The sequence below is a fragment of the Aspergillus multicolor genome, assembly GCF_047715735.1.
Source record: "Aspergillus multicolor strain CBS 133.54 unplaced genomic scaffold BDW74scaffold_45, whole genome shotgun sequence".
NCBI classification, from domain to species: domain Eukaryota; kingdom Fungi; phylum Ascomycota; class Eurotiomycetes; order Eurotiales; family Aspergillaceae; genus Aspergillus; species Aspergillus multicolor.
In genome coordinates this window covers 34385-48780 of record NW_027395996.1, presented here as the reverse complement: position 1 = coordinate 48780, position 14396 = coordinate 34385, and the positions used below count along the sequence as shown (strand labels likewise).

General features: G+C 53.1%; 6 protein-coding genes across 6 annotated transcripts; all 6 read left to right on the top strand.

The window, feature by feature from the left end:
* Window positions 1–527: 527 nt before the first annotated feature.
* Window positions 528–1050, top strand: BDW74DRAFT_107162 (uncharacterized protein). The gene has a single exon (XM_073721659.1). The coding sequence runs from the start codon at window positions 626–628 to the stop codon at window positions 995–997; it is 372 nt and encodes a 123-aa protein (XP_073578464.1). The 5' UTR covers window positions 528–625; the 3' UTR covers window positions 998–1050.
* A 915-nt stretch (window positions 1051–1965) lies between these two features.
* On the top strand, window positions 1966–2622 carry BDW74DRAFT_183384 (uncharacterized protein; the record flags this gene model as incomplete). Its single annotated transcript, XM_073730512.1, has 1 exon — window positions 1966–2622. One exon carries the CDS (start codon window positions 1966–1968, stop codon window positions 2620–2622), a length of 657 nt encoding a protein of 218 aa, XP_073578463.1.
* A 599-nt stretch (window positions 2623–3221) lies between these two features.
* On the top strand, window positions 3222–4910 carry BDW74DRAFT_107147 (uncharacterized protein). The gene has a single exon (XM_073721658.1). It carries the CDS (start codon window positions 3680–3682, stop codon window positions 4790–4792), a length of 1113 nt encoding a protein of 370 aa, XP_073578462.1. The 5' UTR covers window positions 3222–3679; the 3' UTR covers window positions 4793–4910.
* Window positions 4911–5179: 269 nt separating this feature from the next.
* BDW74DRAFT_162911 (uncharacterized protein) lies at window positions 5180–6540 on the top strand. The gene is made up of 2 exons (XM_073726023.1): window positions 5180–5682; window positions 5744–6540. Exons 1-2 carry the CDS (start codon window positions 5242–5244, stop codon window positions 6125–6127), a joined length of 825 nt encoding a protein of 274 aa, XP_073578461.1. The 5' UTR covers window positions 5180–5241; the 3' UTR covers window positions 6128–6540.
* Window positions 6541–6675: 135 nt separating this feature from the next.
* BDW74DRAFT_162908 (lysophospholipase family protein) lies at window positions 6676–9388 on the top strand. Its single transcript, XM_073726022.1, has 5 exons — window positions 6676–6774; window positions 6827–7104; window positions 7201–7329; window positions 7387–8026; window positions 8077–9388. The coding sequence occupies exons 3-5, from the start codon at window positions 7284–7286 to the stop codon at window positions 9275–9277; spliced, it is 1887 nt and encodes a 628-aa protein (XP_073578460.1). The 5' UTR covers window positions 6676–6774; window positions 6827–7104; window positions 7201–7283; the 3' UTR covers window positions 9278–9388.
* Window positions 9389–9582: 194 nt separating this feature from the next.
* On the top strand, window positions 9583–14373 carry BDW74DRAFT_188908 (uncharacterized protein). The gene is made up of 2 exons (XM_073731839.1): window positions 9583–13554; window positions 13604–14373. Exons 1-2 carry the CDS (start codon window positions 9800–9802, stop codon window positions 14121–14123), a joined length of 4275 nt encoding a protein of 1424 aa, XP_073578459.1. The 5' UTR covers window positions 9583–9799; the 3' UTR covers window positions 14124–14373.
* Window positions 14374–14396: the final 23 nt, after the last annotated feature.

Here is a 14396-nt window from a genome sequence, read left to right as displayed (position 1 = left end):
TTTCTGGAAGCTCAATCAGACGTTTCGAATGTTTCATGGCAAAGCGTGGGGTTTCGGAGACCAACGCCGTCCTGGCTCGCTAGGCCTCTTGGAAGCTCAGTGCAGTGGCAAAAGATACACTGATTTGGCTCGCGACAAGGTTTTGAGATTGTCCCATGCTTCCATAAGCCCATTGTCTCAAGATGCTCTGCCTTTGTGCCAACAGCCCCTTCAAGCTCGAGATACGGATCAACTCCGGGGTTCCTGGCCGGGGCCCGTTTTGGTAGTCCGTGCTTGCTGCAGTGGGTTTCCAGTCTTCAGGTCACCCGACGAGCTTATCACCCTAGCGTTCGCCCTATTGGACAATCCCTTCATGTTTTATTTTTATTTTCTAGACCCTTGTTCCAGTCCAACCATTCGGCATGCCTCCCCGGCGTGGCTCCGATTCTAGCCACCTCTTTCGACCCATGATTCAGTTCCCCAATACCTGCGACAGCGCATTGATAATGCCGGGCCCTCGAGACGAGTACCCATGCCCTCTGCAGGGGTGCCCAGTTCACTTCCGTAGGAGCATCCTGTGACCACCAGACCGGGATTTCAAGAACATCCGCGTTTCGGGGAGGAATGGGGTGGCGTTCGGCCGCTGATGTGTTGTTGCGCTGTAGGGTGTATTCTCCCCGGACCGTGGGATACTCTTTTTGGTAACCTAAACACCTTCTCCTGTCGATCTGAAGTCTGTTTGTTGACCGTTCTTCTCATGTCTGTCCTCGTGAGTATCCTAACCACTCAGTTGGTAGAGACCTTCTCTAAATTGCCCTTTCGTTCCCCAGCAGCATATCTCGCCTCGAACATCGAAGCCGGGTTGTTTTGCCGCTTGATTTTTACAAAATCTTTGAGTCAAATCCATGCTGTCATTGGTTTACCACCGAACAGGTACTCGGTATTCTGCATTCGCCCTCTCGGGAGTGATCGTGTTGTCCTGATCCCGTCAATCATCAAGCACAATCAACAGACTTGAACAAGATCCGAAGAGACGAGAGAAGTATCCCTCGACTCCAACGCGGGTCTGTAAGCCTCACGGCTCTCTAAACCCCAGTCTCGAGCGGTGGTCCGTCCTCATCTGCCTATGGATCGATCATTGAGATTGCCCAGATGATCTTATACCCGGCTCTGCTGTCCCATTCGTTGTCACTGATCGAAAGCTTTTGACAGGTTCCTTTTGTTGTGTTGGTAGGCTCCATGTATATTTCGCAGTTGCTACTGCATAGTAGTGCAGGCAAGAAACTACATAACAGCTGGCACTATAAGTTTAGTAGTTAAAATCAAACGTTCGCCATCATTGCGCAGAAGCATCACTGACTTACCATGCTTTTTTAACACAGGGTGGATATAAACACACAAGATGCAGACTTCTTGTGTGGATTGGAGAAAAGACCCCGCAATTCCAACCAGCAAAGAGAAGCAATAAACAGAAGGAGGTGAGTAAAGTGTGGTGCAGGTGAGAAATTGTAGGGTGCTTGCCTCAAGAGCAAAGGTTAGCAAACAGGGACTGTAAAACCCCACGACTAAGCACATCAACTCAGGCTTCCACCTGCCCCAAACCTCACAACACAACACTCACCTCCTTTACTTCTTCATTTTAGTCACTTTCACAGCCAATATCTCCAACTTTCTTATTTTCTCCTCATTCTGGGCCTTGGTCAACTCTGGGCTGACCATCCTACCTGTTAACCTCACCCCAGTTCCAGTTGACCTCGTTCTCTCGTTCTCTCACTGTTATTTTTCAAACAAGACTCACTTGAGCTTTAGTCGCCCTCTGGGCGATGTCCCTCCACTTCATACATTCTGTCTCTTCTAGGAAAAAGCTGGCTTGATCTCACCTGAAATTCTCCTTGATCATCCCTTTCAGTCTACGAAAAACTGCAGGATATTCCGCTGGGCGTTGTTCGACTCCGTCCTCAAGCCCACCGTCCAACGCCGACCAAGATGAGCAACCAGCAAGCCTCGCAGCCGCAAGTTCATGAGTGGTTCAAGAGTCCTCGTGGACAAGATGCGCCAGGCTCCGTACGGCCCGCAACTTGTACCTTTTATACGTGCCACCTCGTACTAAACGGCAGTCATATGATAGCAAGGGCGAGGTTTGTGCCCGACTCCCAACAACCGATCATTCAACTTCGCCCTACTAAAAGGATGGGCAATGGTCTTTTGGTCCTTCCGTTACAGGACTGCACCCTAACGTGTGGAATTGAGGACACCCCGAAGGAGTTCCACCTGAATGAATGGGTCAAGAAGCAGCGGTCAGAGTATTTCTTTCTTCAAGCACCGGAGATGGAGAGGGTTGTATTTCACACTCTCAAGCTGGATAAACCACCCGTCAAATTGTGGTCAGAGACAGTTTCCAAGCATCCCAGCTGGCAATTCTTATATGCGGAGATGCAGTCTGGTGCAGAATTTACTATGTGGATGCCGCATAGAGATGACATGGAGGAGTCTATACAAGAGACAGTGGATTGGATGCGGACTTTGCAGACACATTTATCGTACTGGTCTCCCCGTCGAAAGGCTTATTGGTGGTATCATCAGCCACAGCCAAAGACTGTCAAAGAGGGCACCGCCGGGCCATCACGGCCATCACCACCATGATTGTATCCCGAGACGGGGTCAACGTCGGGGCGTTTCGCACACTGGATTACGCGCTCATGGTATTTTATTGACTTGCATGAACACCGCTGCCTGCTAGTTAAGCATCGCGCAAAGAACACGACATCATCCGCAACAAGGTCAACCGCATCTATACCCCGAGCCGATTCCATACCGCGCGATTCGTCAAAGGTCAGAATTGTGCTTTTTACTACATGGAACTTAAAGTGTACAACGTGGCTCTACCCGAAACAGAACAGCGCGTCTTGAAGATTCCGCCGGGTACAATAATCAGGTTCGCAATTGCGAAATCCGGGCAGAGAAACATTGACCTTACTTCTCAAGGAGGGGTCGTGGAGCTGGATACGGAGGCTGACTTGGTAGTATTCGTCCATGGCCCTGTTGCATTGACCAGCGATAGAGTATCCGTCGTGATGGCCGTTGAGACGAGTATACTCCCTATTGAGGAGCGGATCAATCACCTTAACAAAGTCGGTGATATCTGCGTTCTCGGCGACAACGAGGAGAACGTCCGTCGTGGCTTTTCTCTGCGAAGGACAGTGTTAGCACATGGTGAGGGGTTGAATCCAGAAAGCCCATACTACTTCTTGCTGGATGCTACGAAGGAGATGTCCACGGTGCCTCAACCTGTGCGGGAAAAGCGACTTAGATATCTTGAAAAGCATTTCAAGCTATACTCTGCCGAGCAAGCGGCATGCAATGCCTCGGTGAGGGCCATCAAGTGCGGAATTCATCTGATCGAGGGTTCAGACGGCCCTCGTCGAGACTTTACGTCTATCATCATCGTCCTCGCACTCGCCTGTCTTGATATTAGTATCATGATCGCAGCAGACTCCAACAAGGGTATTGACGATTTGACCAGCGGCATTGCCAAAGTCCTAAGGGCTCATCCTAAGCTACAAGGATGGGTGAGAAGCCTCTTCCGTCTACGTTCGCCAGCTCGCCAGATGTCTGAGATTCGTACTCGGGGCGCTTTCTTTGATTTCAGCTCAAGGCGACCTCAAGGCGACCTCAATGTGATGCTCTGGCTCGACACGAAATGCACAACTGTGTTATGGAGTACGCCAAAGGCAACCATGAGGATAGAGACTGCAAGACATTCCTGAGTCTGCTCAAAGCTGATCGCTACCAGCCTCTCCATGGCGCTGACTACGGGAAACTCGAGCTATCATATCAAAAGATATGCGCGACCTTGCTTCGACAAGCTAAGATCATCTCCACGACTCTCGCAAATGCATCCAGCCCTGGCTTCCGCGATAAGATTAAGCCGGGAGTCCTAGTATGCATTGATGCTAACAGGTGCACTGAGGGCGAGCTGTCAATCGCACTCACCATGCAGTCACTACGCGTAGTGATACTGGTCGGAGATACCAAACGCCCACAGCCAGCTGTTGCATCTTTATCGGCCCGATATGAAAACGAAGGCGCCCGCTTCTTGGCACGTCCGCTGATGATGCGGCTCCGAGGTGCTGGCTATCCGTGTACGACTTTGACGTCTGAAAAGAGAGATCATGAACGGACCGCAGACCTACATCCCAGCAAGAACCTTTGCGCAGCCCCCGTGCGAATTCCACTGCCTCTTCAGCCGCATGAATTGGTTGCTCCTATGAGCATATCGACATTGGCCCAATGGGCTTCTACGCGCGGCGCCGAGGGGACACTGGCTGAGCAGAAGCAGGATGTTTCAAACGAACTGATGACTTCTCCAAAGCCGGAAGAGCGGCCATTGCGTCTTCCCCCGCACGTACCGATCACGCTTAATCCAAAGTTGACACTGATCCCCTGGACTGCTACGAGCAACACGGAGGAGACGAAGCCGATTGAGCGCAAGCAAGGCATTACAAACGATACGGTGCCTTCCCAAGGGACGCCGACAGGGATATCGAGCACTACCGAGCGAGCTGCAACCCCTGGTGTCCCCCCAGACAACGCCCGCTTGCTCCGCATCAAAAAGGCAGCACTGAAATTCCAGACGACGCGTCGACAAAGTGTGGAGGATGAGCTCGCGACGGGCTTTCGCTGCGGTACTAGCGAGCCTCTCACACAAGAAGACCGTGTGGCTAGGGAGAGGGAGTGCAATTCCTTGAAGCTTGCGGAGGGCGAGACGAAGGCTGAGATTGAACTGTATGAAGAGATTCTAAGGGGTGACTAGCTGAGCATGTCTAGAGCCTTTCTGGAGATTTGCAGAATGTCGTAGCTTTGACCTGTCCGGGATCAGCTTCGCGGACAGGTCGAAGCTGCGACATTCTGCATCGTCAAGCATTGTCAAGCACATGGACTGGTGTAGATATTGAGCACACATACCATATGATTTTCGTCCATAAAGCATGATTGGGGGTTTCAATATAGCACCGCCCGCAAGGCTGAAGTGGCTCACGTAGATACCTACAGTAGGCAGGTTAGTGAGGTAGCCTAAGTTACCTAGAAATCAGCCTAGATCCTGCAGCCCTGCACTGCCCCAGGTCTAGCCCAAGCTCAGGCTGAGGCACCTCAGGATATATTAAGCCGATTTTCTCAGCCGCACTCTAATCAGAGAACATCTGACTGTCTGCAGCAGAAAACACGTCTACGAAAACCTGTGAGCATTATTGCGCAGCCATAATGCCCTACCAAATCTCCGGCTTCCTCCCCCCGCAACCTCCCGCCAACGCTCACTGCCAAGTCCTCGACTTCGCGACCACCGACCCCGCGCTCCCAGAATACAAGCGCTGGCTCGCAGCAGTCATCGACAACGCCCTCACCGAGTCTGAATGCAAGGAGCTTCTGCGGTTAGCGAAAGCCAGCACGCCAGACGGTCAATGGGAGCGCGCGCTGATCAATGTCGGCGGGGGACGCCAGAAGTTATCCACCGAATCGCGCAATTGCGGCCGTATTATTCTGGATAGCCCTGAGATCGCGGATAAATTGCAGGCGAGACTTATGCCCTTTTTCAAGGAGTTGGGGATTGAGAAGTTGGAGAATCGGCCGCTTGTTACGGGGCTTGCGGGGAGGAATAAGACGTACAAACTCACGAAGTTTAATGAGCGGTTGAGGTTTCTTAAGGTCTGTTATATATCCCAGGTTGAATCGCATCGTGGACGTTGTAAGTACTAATGGCAAGCAGTACGTCGGCGGCGAGTACTTCCGCCCACACTGGGACGCACACTATACAACGCCGGACAAGCGAGAGCGATCGTATTTCACAGTGCACCTGTACCTAAACGGCGACGGGAAGCAAGACCTCAAAGAGCTGAAGCAGGCAACCGAAGCCGAGGAGCAGGAGGGGGAGGGGGAAACCAAGAATATAGATCTGGATGGGCCCTTACTGGGCGGCGCGACGTCGTTCTTGCCACGGATCAATGAGAAGGAGAGGCATGTGAGGGTATTTCCCAAGACCGGCTCGGTGCTCGTATTCCAGCAAAACGAATTGCTTCATAGTGGGGATTCGGTGTTCCGCGGGACCAAGTTCACGTTGAGGACGGATGTGATGTATGAGCTTGTCGAGTGACTCGAGTCAGAGGACTGATATGTGCTGTCAGTGCAGCGTGCAGCAATCAGTGTGCCTTGGTTTCGTTACTTCTACTTGGGACGTGGATTTGTCGAGCCTTGGAAGGATAGCACTCGGCAGTTCTGGGCCCTGGAGGCCTGATGAGGGGAAAGGTGATTTGAGAAGCGTCACTGCAGCCAGCCTGCAGTCTGCAGCTGTTTGTTGATATTAGCAGACTGACTGAATCAGTGCTGGATCTCAGGCTGTGCTCCAGCCTATAATTATCGAATTGATGTTCATCAACGTAAAACCAGCTACCACTGTAGATTGACTAGATTCCGCCAGATTCCGGGGTCCGCTCCGGGCGTTAGCTCCGTGGCTGGTTAGCAGCTCGTACTCGCTTTCGCAGCTCGCACTGCTGGGCTGCTGACAGCCTCTGCACTTCCATCTTCGCGCTCGGTTTTCTATTTCCAATCTTCACCCTGAGTCTTGGCCCACAGAGTCTCCGCAAGAACAGCCACGATTTGAAGAAGAATCTTGCAGCCTGCTGTTTCTTTTTCTTGGGTCACCGCTAATGCATGGCTTATGCGTCGTTGTGCTGCCCTTGTTCCTTGGGTCGGAGTTTTCGGAGAGTCTAAGGCTCAAAGCCACATTTTCTTAGCATGACGGTGAGCTATCATCAGATCGTCGATTCAGTCCCTGCTTGCTGATTCGCGGTAGCTGAAGATATGATGACTTGCTGTGGGCTGTTCGGCTGAAAGCACTGCCCGGCATCCACCATGCCAGCCACAACCCAGGGATAGAGCATCAGCGCTAACGACCTCCTTGCTGCAGAGTTCAGGCCTTATCCAGCGGAATTGCCGGATCCCCTCGCCCTGTGATATCATTGACTCCTGAATCGAAACCAATGGCGACCCGTAGTTCGGCGGATTGGCCCACCCAGCTGTGATCTCTAGCACGCTTGGCTACCGAGACCCGTTGCTAGCATGGCGCTCCTCGTGAGATCCATTCCTTTGCCTTAAATTTGGGCTGAGCTGCCCTGGCCCCTCGTGTCTCACCTTCATATATTAATCTTTGTCCCGGCTCTGAGGCAGAAGCCCCCTTCTCCCTGCCATTTTTGTTCTCGGACACCTTGCGCTGCCGCTACAGCTGTGAGCAGCATTTCCGGGTCAAGAAAATGAAGACTTCAACTACGGTGGTTGCTTTGGCAGGATTGCTGTCTGGTATGCTTCGTCTCCGTCATCGCGCATCGCTCTTCTTATCTGATCTGAATCCTGCAGGTGCTGTATCGACCGGAGTATCGCCGGTGCAACGGTCATTCCCCAATGCCCCCGACGGATATACCCCTGCGAACGTGACTTGCCCTTCCAACCGTCCCGAGATTCGACTTGCGACAGAGCTTTCGCCCAACGAGACTTCCTGGCTCCGAACCCGTCGCAATGTCACCCGAGACGCGCTGAGAGACTTCTTCGGTCATGTTAGCGTTGGAAACTTTGACACGGTCGGATATCTCGATCGCATCGGCAGCAACTCCTCGAACCTGCCCAATGTCGCAATTGCAGTCTCTGGTGGAGGATGGCGTGCGCTGATGAACGGTGCCGGAGCCCTCAAGGCTTTCGACAGCCGCACAGACAACTCAACGGCTGAGGGCCAACTTGGTGGCCTGTTGCAATCCGCGACGTACCTGTCTGGTCTTAGTGGTGGTGGCTGGCTTGTTGGGTCGATCTACATCAATAACTTCACCACCATCTCGTCGCTGCAGTCGAACGATAACGTGTGGCAGTTCCAGAACTCCATCTTTGAAGGTCCTGACGAGGGCGGTATCCAGATTCTTGACACCGCGGGCTACTACAGAGATCTCTACGATGCTGTAGAGGGCAAGAAGGATGCTGGGTTCGAAACCTCGCTTACGGATTACTGGTACGGACTATCCTTCGTATTCTCTAGGATCGCATACTAATATCATTCAGGGGCCGTGCGCTTTCGTACCAGCTGATCGATGCTGTTCGCGGAGGTTCGAGTTACACCTGGTCGTCCATTGCTCTGGGCCAGAACTTCCAGAACGCCGAAATGCCGCTGCCAATCCTGGTCGCGGATGGTCGATTCCCTGGGGAACTATTGATCCCCGACAACACGACTGTTTACGAATTCAACCCTTGGGAATTCGGTAGTTTCGATCCTACCGTCTATGGTTTTGCCCCATTGGAATACTTGGGCTCTCGCTTCGTCAATGGCTCTATCCCAAACAACGCCAGTTGCGTTCGTGGTTTTGACAATGCTGGGTTTATCATGGGTACTTCGTCCAGTCTGTTCAACCAGTTCTTCCTCCAGCTCAATGATACCGGCCTCCCCGACTTCTTAACGGAGGTCATTGGCGATGTTCTTGCAGATATCGGCCAGGCCGACGATGACATTGCTGTCTACGACCCCAACCCGTTCTACCAGTGGCTACCAGAGTACACACCTTACGCCCATGAGGAATACCTCGACGTCGTAGACGGCGGAGAAGATGGACAGAACCTTCCTCTGCACCCGCTCATCCAGCCTAACCGCCACGTCGATGTCATCTTCGCCGTCGACTCCTCCGCTGATGTTAACGGCTGGGCCAACGGTACTTCCCTCGTCGCTACCTACGAGCGTAGCTTGAACTCCACCGGTATTGGTAACGGAACCGAGTTCCCTGCCGTTCCTGACGTCAACACCTTCATCAATCTGGGCTTGACCCAGCGCCCAACTTTCTTCGGATGCAACAGCACCAACACCACCGCTCCCCTGGTTGTCTACTTGGCCAGCCGTCCTTACGTTTACCAGACCGAGGACACGATATCCAACTTCTCAACCTTCCAGCTCAGCACCGACATCGACCAACGAGACAACACTATCCTGAACGGTTACGCCGTTGCAACCATGGGTAACAGCACCGAGGACAGTAACTGGTCTGCTTGCGTCGGCTGTGCGATCCTCAGCCGCTCCTTTGACCGCACCAACGAGACCGTTCCTGATATTTGCACCCAGTGCTTCAACAAGTACTGCTGGGATGGAACCATCAACAGCACCACTCCTGCCGACTACTATCCCGTCGCCGTTATGGGCAGCGATTCGTCCAGGGTTTTCCCTACCGTCTTGTCGAGTGTAGTTGCGGCGAGCATTGCCATCATGACCATGGTATAGATGACTTGAAATTTCTATATATATATATACATGTATATACGTTCTGCATTTTGTTTGGCCGTTGTTTGGATACTCAATTAGTTTTTGAAAATTCATTTTTTTTCTTGGGACGAGTTTTTTTTTAATAAGGCATGCATAAAATTAGACGGTGAGTTATGCGCATAATGAAGCAGGCCACTGTTGCCATGGGCAACAGATACACGTGACTGTCCAATCCGGTAACCTCGTGACAAACACCCACCCACCTTGCACCGGTCGGCCCGACACAGCTCCAAGCTAACGACAACAGACGATAATAACCCTATCGACAAACTGTGACGGCCGCTGGAAGCTCTATACTGTTCCTGGAGAGTCCATCTAACAGCAGTGCGGTACTAGGCTTGTTATTTCCGCGCACAACAAACGCGTCGCACGATGAGCAATTGCGGACTGATATTCGGCCTCCTCTAACCGCGACAAGATTTACTGCACAACACATCTTCCTTATACATTCTACTCAGTATCGCGTCCCGAACACACACAATGGCGCGAGCAGCAGTCATCCCTCAAGAACCACCAAAGCGCGCCACGCGCGGCAGAGCTAAGGGCACAACCACGAAAACAACTACCAAATCGAGCGCGAAAGCTACGAGGGCCGCTGAACCGAAGAAAAGAGGCGCGCGGTCGGCGGTAACACAGTCAGACTCACATTCCGGGTCAGAGTCCGAGGAAACAGATGACGAGATTGGGGTTATTGAACCTGAAACTAAGAGCCGCGGCAGGGCAACTGGGGCAAAGGCGAAAACTACATCTACGACCGGTCGAGGGAGGAAGGCTGCTGCTACTCTGGCGAACGACAGCGAGAGTGGAGACGATATCGACGAGCTTCCCGCGTCCGAAGCACCGAAGAAACGGGCGGGACGACCAAAGGCCAAGAAGGAGGAGACTACGAAACCAGCAACTTCGAAATCGAGAGGGCGACCGAAGGGCTCGTCGAACAAGCCGCCTTCGCCTGAAGATATCTTAAAGGAGAATACGCGGAGAAATGCGCTTTCCCAGGATAGTGACGAGCTGTCGTCATCGCAAGGGCCGACGGAGATCTTTATAACCACGGGCTCGGCTATGCTGCGTGGGCCGGCGAAGACGAAGAAGAAGGTCACATTCCAAGAATTATCGGATTACGAGACGGACATGAGCGAAGCGCCAGCTCCTACGGCGCGCCGCAGGAGAGGAACGATTGTCGCGAAGGATGACGACGGGATGGCTGCCAAACCAGTTCGCAAGGCCCCTGCCGGGTCTACTCGAGGTCGCAAGCCAACGGCGGCCAAGAAGGGTGGTGCTAAGCCTCTATCGCCGAAGAAAGCTACCCAGGTTGCAAAAGCGATCTCTTCATATGCCAGCTCTGATGGGGAGGAAGACGAATTGAGTAGCGAGAAGGATGCTATCAAGCTTATTGTCCACTCTCCCCAGAAGCGTACGCCAGCTGTCTCCGGTCTTGGCTCTCCCGTGCGAAAGATCAACTTCACACCAAACAAGTCATCGAACCGGGTGGACGAGAATGGCGAGCCGACCTTCGTACCCCCGAAGACGTTCGACTTTGGCGACTCGGAGTTCATGTCCAGCCCGGCGCGACGACCCCCTCCCTCGCCCTTCCACTTCACACTAAAGGAAACGCCAAAACGGGGAGGGATATCTCTCTCCGAGAAGCCAAAGCTAAGCCGACCAGAAACGACACCAACCCAGAATTCCCCTCTCAGGATGTCCGCGAGGAAGGCAAACATTGGAACGCCCGCTCGAAGCTTGTTTGGTGCGGGCGATTCGGTCTCGCAGCCGAATTTCACCCCTGGACAAAACTCGCCTCTCAAGATGTCTGCGAGGAAAGGCATTTTTGGCGCTTCGTTTTTATCGCAACAACCAACACAACAGCAAGACTCGACGCCCTTCAAATCTAGTCTGCTTATGAGCCCCGCGCGAAAGGTCGTCACGCCATTCAAGAGCTCACTGCCGCCTGTACCATCATCGCTAACCAAGGAATCGAGATTACAAGCGGATACGGAAACTGATGACGAAACGGTCTCGATGTACGACGAGTCGCCGCTTCGGAGCCAGAATCTCGAGGATGCAGCGCAATTCCAGGCTAATGGTGTTGATGAGGCGGATGAGGCGGATGAGCTATCGGCTGATTACGATGACACGGGAATGGCCACTGAAGAAAGCCATATTGCTCGGGAGCTCGAGCAGTTGGAGGAAGAACAATCCGAGGTATCTGCTGAAGAGAAGGATGAGGAGATGCTTTCTGAAGATGAAGTCTCGCCACTCGGTGCTCAGGAACTTGATAAGCGTTTGGAACAATCGGAGCAGGACCTTCACCATAAGGTTCAGCAGGCCGAAAACTATATGGCGGAGAACGACTTCGAGGAACCACTAGATGATGACGAGGATGAGGAAGATGAGAACCTAGCGCCGCAGAATTCCCACCAGCTGCAATCCGAAGCCGACGATGATGAAGAGCTCGATGAGAATGACTACGAACAGGCGGATTACGAACAAGAAGATGCGGAAGACGGGTACGATATCGAACCTGAGGAACGAGAACAATCATCATTTCGATTTACTTTCGGCAACGGCCTGGAGGATGTCTTCGTTGACGATGCCCCCGCTCGGGACACGAACATGCACAACAGCGCCACGCACGACGAGAACGAGTATGACGAAGAGACTGTATCCGAAGATGAAGATATACTCGATGCGGACGACTCGGCGCGTCATGGGAACGATGAGCCGACCCTCGTTGGCGAGGCTGCCGCCGACCACCTCATTAGCACCGGACCGGTCCAGCCTTATGAGATCGAAGAAGTCGAGGACACACCGTTCATGAGCTTCCTTCTGACACACTGGGCGCCAACTCTGCCATTTGTTGAAGTAATCGAGCCTACCATCCTCCCCTTCGACACCGAGCACCGGTCGCCAGAACCCATCACCCCGGAAGAGACCCAAGAGGATGCATCGGACAGCCCCTCTCTCCCAATTGACTATGCTCAGAATACCCCGAAGCCGCCTCAGGAGCCTTCACATCGCACCCGTGGGCCACGCTTTACTCTACTGGCTGAACAGTTTAGCCAGTGGAAAGCGAGCAGCCCTGCAAAGCCCGAGAGACCCCGCCGCAGAGGTGTTTTCTCTTTGGGTAGACCCAGTGATCTTCCAAGTGCTGCGTCTCGAACTCCTAGACATGGTATCTTCGCCAATGCGCCGACTCTTTCGGCCAGGCCTCGTCTCCAGAGACCGGAACCTAGTCCTCCACCGCTTGACGTCTATGAGGACGATGAAGAGGAGGAAGCGGCGGAGGCGGCTGAGGCGGACGATGTTGACGAGGTTGATGAAGCGGTCGAGGTAGACGAGGTCGATGATATTGTCGAGTCGCGGTCGGAACACTCGAGGAGTCCCATGGCCGAGATCTCGTCAGATGGTTTCGACATTTTCAAAGATTTTTCTGATGATGAGAGTGACGATGCGAATGAAGGCGAAGGCATGGAACACGAACAGGCAGAGCCTGCAGATTACTTGACCCTTAACACGTCGGTAGAAGAAAAGGAGAATCAAGCGATATCTCCTGTACCTGCAACGCCGGTCAAGAACCCATCGCTACCGAGACAGACATTCCATACAGTCTCAAAGGTCCCTCTGAAGCCCGAGGGCGAAGTGTCACCTTTGAAGTTCAGCCGAAAGCGTGGTCGCTCTCTATCGATTACTTCTCCGGTCCGCTCTTCGCCCCGACTGCGCGAGTTTGTCCTCGCTCCACAACCACCCCGTGAGCCGGAATCCCCTCCCCAAAAGTCGGCCCGACTCTCGTACAGTTCGTCCCGACAGTCTCTGCCCAGGGAAAGCCCTAGAAAATCTGTCGGTGCTCAACCGACACCGCGCGCTCGCACCCCCTCTCGTGCCGGCACACCTTCCCGCTCAGTGAGCCCTATCAAATCGCCCCGCAAACAGGCATCTCCTGTCAAGCAAGCTCCAGCCTGTCTCAGCGGTGCTGTTGTCTACGTGGACGTTCACACTACAGAAGGCGAGGATGCCAGCGGCATTTTCATTGAGCTCCTGCAGCAGATGGGAGCCAGATGCATCAGGAACTGGTCATGGAACCCGAGGATGAGTGTATCACCGGATGAGGATACAGGCTCGGTCAACGGCAAGGTTGGAATCACCCACGTTGTTTTCAAAGATGGTGGTGTTCGCACCCTGGAGAAGGTCAGACATGCTGGAGGGCTTGTCAAGTGTGTTGGTGTTGGCTGGGTTTTGAAGTCAGTTTTTTTCCTGAATCATGAATGAAGTCAAGCTAACCTAGGATAGCTGCGAGGCAAGGAATGAATGGGTCGACGAGGCACCGTATGCTGTCGACAGCACGATCATTCCCCGTGGAGGTGCCAAGCGTCGCAAGAGCATGGAACCCCGGGCGCTGAGCAATATCAATGGAACTCTTGTCAAGGCGAGTAACGGTGCGCCTTCGTCCATCCGTAGGCCGTCTATGGCCGCTGCTGCAACTCCGTTATCGCGCAGGGAGCGGTCGACACCGGACGAGACCCCTGGCTACAAAGCAAGCCAGAAGCTCTGGCAGACCCCGAAGACCCCTAGTGTTGCTGCGCTTGGATACAACATGGACAGCATCGGCATGTCCCCTGCGACTCCCTTCTACCTATCTCAGCGGTCGAGACTCATTCAGCAAACATGCCCTCCAAAGCAAACTCGGCAAGGTCTCTTCTCCAAGGCCTCAGAGGAGGCGCCATCGCATCAATTGAAGTCCAGGCTGGAAGCTGCTCGGCGTAAGAGTCTTGCATTCAAGCCTGCTGTTGGAAGCCTTCTGGTTGAGTAATTGGCGTTGGTTTCTTGTATTTTTTGCATTGGGCGGTAGTTCTGGAGTTTTCTTCTCATACCCTTTGTGTATTGCTTGTGGACATGTTGATAGTATGCATATGTGAATACCCTACTGAATACTGAAGCTATTCTGTTCCTTGAGGTGCTGCTGGTTGTTTTATATGGGTAATGTCCATCCGCATCACATCACGTGTCCCACTTTATCCGCGAATAGCCGCGCTGCGATGACTCGACCAGAGGAGTGCTGAATGACTACAGCAGCAGTTTGGTG